The following is a 7,245-nucleotide window of genomic DNA, read 5'->3' as shown; positions in this document are numbered from 1 at the left end:
GGGGGGTCTAGGAGAACTGGGATCGGGGGAGCCTGGGGAGGGCTGAAGAGAACCGGGATGGGGGGACTCTCTGGCGGGGCTGAGGGGTAGCTCCCCCCTCCCCGAGCCCCGGGCCCGGCGCGCCGCACGTACTCTCGCTCTGCAGGATCTCGCGGCGCAGCCCCCCCGCGTACTGGATCAGCTCCTCCAGGCTCCGCTCGCAGAGCTGCCCGTAGCCCGAGAACTTCTGCAGCACCTTCTCCAGCTCCCGCTCCACCGTCACACACTGATCCATAGCGAGCGCGGCGGGGCTCCCCGCTCCCTCGGGCCGGGTCTCCCTGCTGCCGCCGGGCTCCCCGCCGCTCGCCGGGCGGAATTTTGTTTAGAACTTCTACCGGAGGCTCGCTGAGCAGTGTTATTGTGCAGGCAACGCAAAGGCAGCCGGGGTCCTCAGCGGCAGCGGGCTCACTCGCTGCGCAGGCACTGTACTAGGCACCCGAGCTCCTCAGGCAATTATTGTTCAGGCTGCATGGTAGACAGTCGGGGTCCTGAGAAAAGCTCTATTTAAAGCAGCTGGAAGGGCGCTGAGGGTCGTCGGAGGCTTTGTTACGCTAGGATCAGGAATGATCGCTCGGATCCTTGCTTAGTGCGTGTGCTGTGGATGTACAGGCGGTTGGAGTCCTCGGTGGAATTATTATTCAGGCACCGCCAAGGGCACCTGGGGTCTTCGAAGGCTGCTTGACGGATAGCTGGGGTCCTCGCCTGCGTTGTTTTTCAGGCAGCCCCGTAGACAGCAGGGCTGGGGGCCTTTGCTACTGCTACCGTTCAGGCCGCCGATGCTGGGAGCGCGCGCTGCTGTCGCGCCTGTCCCCGGGATGGGGGTGGGGCTCGGAGGTGGTGGCAGGAGCCGGCTGCCTGCCTCTAATGGGCGAAGAGGCGATTCGCAGGGAGCAGGCTGGTGGCTTGGGGGAAGACGGGTCGGGGCTGCGCCCTGGGGCGTCTCCTGTCCCTAGGTAGGCAACGGGCTCGCTTCAGCCAGCGTCAGGTGTGGGCGCTTGCGAGGGAGAGGCGGTGAGGTACGGTGGGGGGGGGGTTAAGTGCTGTATCTGGAGATATAAATACTCAGGTGCGCTTTTGAGGGGGCGCTTTTGAGGGGGCGATTTACGCAGCTCTGCCTCCAGCTACACACACGTTGCTGTCAAGGCAATAGTTGCCCCTGAGGAAACTGCACGGGCAGTGATCCTGCACGGGGGATGCGGTGTCAGTGGCCTAAGGTGATACCTGTGGAGCAGTACTGGCTGTAGGGAGAAGGCTTAGGGTTTGGTTTGGGGGGCGGGGGAGGGTGTTGATTGTGCTTGCTGCTTTCCTGGGTTTTGTAACTTGCCAGTGATCTTTTTCCAGGAGAAGCGGGCACTTTAGATTTCTACGTGGACTGGCTCAGGAAAAGGCATTTGAGGGGTCCTAGAGCTACGACGTCACCCAGGATTCTGCCCAAATTGAAGCATCTGGTCTTGAAAACGAATGGAAGAGAATACCTGTTTAAAGTATCTTCATCTCCATCACTTTGCTTCTGTATCTAAACTTACCACCTGCTTTGTCTCTTCAAGCTTTAAAAGATCTTATTTCCATATCTCCAACACCCTCCCAAGGATGTGACTAGATCATTTCATCTTATTGCTGTTAGCTTCATGAATCTGCATATGGTTCAGTGCTCAGAACTTTTTCAAACAGCAGTGGTCTGGAATAAGAGCAGAATTTTGGTAGCTTTTACTGTTGCTATTCAGAATCCGATCCCATATGTAGCAGTGGAACTGACAAGAACGATGTCACTTTAACCCTGCTACTTGGAAAAATCCTGAGTGGCAGCAAAAGAAACTACTGGAGAGGGAAATTCAGAGTATGAAGGAAGGTGGAGGATAGACTAGTAGAACAACTTTAAGGTTAGGGACTGGTAGAGAGAATGCTCCTTCTTTTGCAGGGGGAATATATGGGGAGGGGGCTTCAAAACTGTCAGACACCTACTAGCAAGCAGCTGACATAAAAGATGGAGCCCTTGAGTAGTGTAAAGGGACAACACCATGGTAGGCAGCAAGTTGGGAAGGGCAGTTGGCTTTTCACTAGGTCATTAAGTTGGCCAGTGAGCTTCCTCCTGTCTTTTTATTTTGGACTCTGTCTACCGAGTTTAATCTTTTGACTAGTTGGTATCTGGTAAAATTTTCAAACCCTGCTTTAAAACTTTATCCCATTTCTTTAACATCACTTACTCGTGTCAAGGCTGTATCCCCACTTTGAACTTTAGGGTACAACTTTGGGGGCCTGCATGAAGACTTCTAAGCTTAACTACCAGCTTAGATCTGGTCCGTTGCCGCCATTCCCAAAGCTTATTCCCTTCCCTGGGAAGCCTTGAGAAACCTTTCACCAATTCCCTGGTGAATACAGATCCAACCCCCTTGGATCTTAAAACAAGGAGAAATCAATCAGGTTCTTAAAAAGAAGGCTTTTAATTAAAGGAAAAGGTAAAAATCATCTCTGTAAAATCAGTATGGAAAATAACTTTACAGGGTAATCAACTTAAAGAGCTCAGAGGACTCCCCTCTAGTCTTAGGTTCAAAGTACAGCAAACAAAGATAAACACTCTAGTAAAAGGTACATTTACAAGTTGAGAAAACAAAGTAAAACTAAGACGCCTTGCCTGGCTTTTTACTTACAAGTTTGAAATATGAGAGACTTGTTTAGAAAGATGGGGAGAACCTGGATTGATGTCTGGTCCCTCTCAGTCCCAAGAGCGAACCAACCCAAAACAAAGAGCACAAACAAAAGCCTTCCCCCCCCCCGCCCCAAGATTTGAAAGTATTTTGTCCCCTTATTGGTCCTTTGGGTCAGGTGTCAGCCAGGTTACCCGAGCTTCTTAACCCTTTACAGGTAAAAGGATTTTGGAGTCTCTGGCCAGGAGGGATTTTATAGTACTGTACACAGGAGAGCTGTTACCCTTCCTTTATAGTTATGACAACTCGGTATTCACTGTATTTCTCACTTTTCTGATGGGGAAACTGAGGCACTAAGATCATACTCAAGCTCTATCTTCTGTGGCACTGTAACTAAATCTTACGGCAGGAATCACAAATTATGCTTCAGTATTAATTTACTCTATATCTTCATGGAATACTCTTCATTCCTATGGCTAACTGAATGTAAACTTAATGATTATTTTCAATTATGTTTTTTTTAAAATGCACTGTCAAGGTTGTCCATCTTCCTGGGCTTCTGCTGTACTAAAGTACATGCAAATTGCTTCACATGAATCTTTTTCTTATGTTTATTTTCTGTAGTGAATTATAAATTGAATAAGTCAGCACTGGTGCAGTGACAACATATTAACTAATTTGTAGTAATAAAGAGAATTTTTTAAGAGCTACTTAACTTATTCTGCTCCTGGTAATGCTGGTTGGGCCTCAACTCGTGTACAATGAATGTTCAGGATATTGACTACTAAAACTTGGGAGGAGAAAAGAACAAGAAAGGTACAGTAAATAGAACAAGCCCAATAGGAATACTGCATTGTTGAAATTAGGAATTTTGCCCCAGTTCACATTGCAGTGATCTAGTTAATATTTGCTGATATACACATCTATATATCCACTTCCATATTTACTCAGCAAATCTACCTTGACTGTAGCCACCTGTAATTCTTCCTGTTAAGTTGGCCTCTTATTCTTCTGTATGCAGTTACCAAACAGTTTCATAGCTATGAGTCAGTAAACCTAATTTAACTCGAGTGCCCACCCTGAAAATATGCACTATTAGAAAATGCTACATATTGTCCCATTATTTGTGTTACTGAAGCGCTTAGACTCATGTCAAGATCAGGATCATCGTACTGGCATTTTACAGATCTGTAGTGATAGGCAGTCTCTGCCCTGAAGATATGATGATCTAAATGTCTAAGTATATTTTGGACAGTGCATCCTAATGTAGATGACTGGTTCCCAGGCATGAGGGGCCAGAGTTGAGATGTTTCTGGAGCCTTATCTCTATATATCCTGACTTTCACACATGCTTGTTTTTAATAACTGTGGTCTAATAATGACATGATGTATCCAAGGCTTTAGAGTGATTCTTAAAACACTGTTAGTGTCTAAATTGTAAAAACAAAATTATGCTTTAATTATGTCGAGATGACAGTGTAACTGAATCCGCTGACAATTCAATGTATAGAGTAGACAGGATCGTGAAAGATGTTTCTTAAGGGTTAGTTTCAGAACATCACAAATTGTGATATCACAAAGTGCTTGCTGGAATTTGTGTTGATTTGTGACTAGTAAAACTGCCAATAAAACAATACAATGATATCTTGCCTTTGCACAATATAGATTATGCTATTGAAATTTCCTTTAAAAGGATACTATTAACTGGGGTGGTTTAAAACATTTTTTTTTTAATTTTTCATTGTATATAGTTGCATCTTAAAGGCTTGAAAATACTACTTTCCCTGTCATTTAGCAAAGTTTTGGGTTTCTTTATCCCATTTCTCAATGAACTTTAACCAAAATATAGTTAATCTAAACCATGAATTCTTGTTTTTAGTTCCAAACTACCAGCGGGTGGGGAGTGAAGGCAATTCTGATTATTTGTCAATGGACAGTTAAGACTTCAAATTTGGCTGTCTGACAAAACATGGTTGTCCCGGTTTTCAGGCTTCAGTCTTGTTCTTTCAGGTAAATAACGATGAAAGAGTGTTGCTGCTGTTACTGTCTAAACGTGTTTCTCCATGTTCATTTTTGTACCTAAATCAGAGATTCCACTCTATAAGTAATAGAGTACTCTCTTCACTCTCACAGTACTTGCTTTTTTGAGTACAGGATGAGTTTTCTGACCATTCACAACTAATTCTGCTAAATAGGTTGTTAGAATTAATTTTAAAATGGGCCCTTTAAAAATGCCAGTACATGTCTCGCCTTTCTGTGTTCCAAACACTCTTAACAATTGAATTAGGGACTTTTCAAACTTTTCATATAGTTAACTCATTGAATACATATGTGTGGGCTACATTTGAAAAACAAATAGGTTGTGATTCAGCAAAGTTGATGGTTGTATCTAGCCTATAATCAATATAAGTAGGTCCAAGATAGGTTGGGGAGAAAATGAGGGGTGGGGGAAGAGGGCTGTGTTCAACTAAGGCCTTTTCTACACTACGTTTTGTCTGCAAAAGTTATGCTGTTTTAATTAAAACCACTGTTGCATGTCCACACTAGCTCCTTGTGTCAGCAGAGTGCATCCACGCTAACAGCTCTTGCATTGACACAGCTATCACAGAGCACTGCTCTCTGTCCCCCACTGTGCAACTAGCTGCAGGGTGCTTTGGGAAGGGTTTGCAATGCCTGATGGGGCAGGTACTGCATCATATGATGAAGGTTTCTCAATCCCATTGTTGCCGGGCTTTCTAGTAGATTGTCAGCTGCTTTTTCAACTGAAGTGTGTGGAGGGGAGGAAGAGGAGAGTGGTGTGTCTGGGGTGGGGGAGACAACAGGCTGACTGACCTATCCTGGGGAAGGGGGACACACACACCCCACATCAGCCCCCGGCTCTGCTTGGCACAGCAGTCTCTCCTGAAGCAGCCCACTCTGCCTGCCTATGGTTCTAAGATTCCCTCCAAGTTCCCGCACAGCCGCCTCAGCTGCGGTGAGCGGCATTCTGAGCAGCTCTGTGAGCTCTCCCTGCTGAAGAATATGGGCTTGTCTACACTTACATTTTTTTTAGTGCTCTAACTTGCTGGCTCAGGGGTGTGAAAAATCACCCCCTTGAGCACAGCAAGTCTGAGCGTTTTAAAGCACTAGTGTAGCCAGGCTCCAAGCCGTGCTCAGAGCTAATCCCCTTGTGGAGGTGGGTTACTAGGAGTGCTGGGAGAGCTCTCTCTCTCGCACGTGACCCCACTCGCACTTCAAAGCACTGCCACGGGAGCGTTCCCACAGCAGCACTTTGAAGTTTCCAGTGTAGACATACCCTCTGTCAAAGCAGCACAGCAGTCCTGTACCTGCAGCAGCAGTCTGCCTGCTGCTGTGTTCCTAGTGCAGGGCAGAAGAGGAGCATTCCACATTAATGATTTGTTTTTTGTTCCCCAAAGGGTGCAGCATGCTCAGCTGTTAGATACTTCCTGGAGCTTTGAGAGGGGAGGGGCGCATGCCTGCGGGGCAGCAGAGATCAAAACAGTGAGCAGAGCGATCATGGCAGGCACTGTGGAATACTGGTCCTGTTGGGATCCAGGAAGTGGGTGGGCGGAAGCCCGCCCACTGCTAAAGGACCTCCCCCCAGCCTAAGGGGAGGATCCACAGGTCCCCGGTTCCAAATAATTGCGGGGGACAACTAAGGAGATAACAGGAACAGGAATGAGGTCATAGGGCTAAACAAAGGGAACCTGACGGGGACATAGAGCAGAGAACCCCAGACAGCGCCCACTGCTCCTCGAAGGTGTCAAGGGACCCAGCGGACACTGCCCAGAGGAACTCTGGCCGGATGGGTGAATGGACTGAGGGGCGGAAATAGGCCCCACAGTCGCAGGAAACCCCGTCGGCCAACCTCCTCTCCCTGGTTTTGTAGATGGCCATTTTGGCCAGGGCTAGGAGGAGGTTGACAAAGAGGTCCTGCGACTTTGTGGGGCCACGGATAGGGAGTGCGTAGATGAACAGGTGAGGGGAAAAGCGCACCCAAAAATGTAATAATACATCCAAGAGCAGCCGGAATAGGGTGGAAGCCAGTTATGTCAACAAAACAAACCGCAGTGTCTATACTGAGGCTTTGTTGCTTTAACTTTGCAGCAAAAAGCTTTATGCTTCTTGTTGAGGTGGTCTTATTTTGTCGGCAAAACAAGCTTTGTAGTGTGTACACCTCCCCTGTTTTGTCAGCAAAAGGCAGCTTTTGCCGACAAAACTTTGTGTTAGGCCTTGTCTATACTACAATGTGATGGGGGATACAGCCTAGTCTCTGTCTGCTGATATCTCTTTACTTCAAGGGCTCCTCCTGCTTCAGTTCCCCTAACTGTGTCACCTAGGTGCAAAATGGAGTTGAGGCAGAAGTGTTGTGGGGAGCCTTTCAACTACTGAGGCTAAGCCAGATCCCAGCCTGATTCACAGGCCCCTCTTCTACTAACCCTCTTCCTCTACAGAGAAACATTGGTAGTCTCCACTTCTTTGCAGTGAAAGTTTAATTCAGTTACCTTGCTGCCTAGTCTACCTCTGGGCTTTGATAGAAAATCAAATTTAAAAAAGTAGT

General features: G+C 47.0%; 1 protein-coding gene across 1 annotated transcript in view; it reads right to left on the bottom strand.

Moving 5' to 3' along the window:
* The window catches only part of RMND5A (required for meiotic nuclear division 5 homolog A), a 38,412-nt gene extending 37,999 nt beyond the window's left edge, over positions 1–413 (bottom strand). The window contains exon 1 of the mRNA XM_026648108.2: positions 133–413. Coding sequence (XP_026503893.1) covers positions 133–274 — 142 coding nt within the window. The 5' untranslated portion in view covers positions 275–413. The remainder of the gene's footprint in view (positions 1–132) is intronic.
* Between the last annotated feature and the right edge of the window lie 6,832 nt (positions 414–7,245).

Source organism: Terrapene carolina, unplaced genomic scaffold (genome assembly GCF_002925995.2).
Source record: "Terrapene carolina triunguis isolate 2854851 unplaced genomic scaffold, T_m_triunguis-2.0 Scaffold66, whole genome shotgun sequence".
NCBI lineage: Eukaryota > Metazoa > Chordata > Testudines > Emydidae > Terrapene > Terrapene triunguis.
This window is presented reverse-complemented; position numbering and strand designations above follow the sequence as displayed.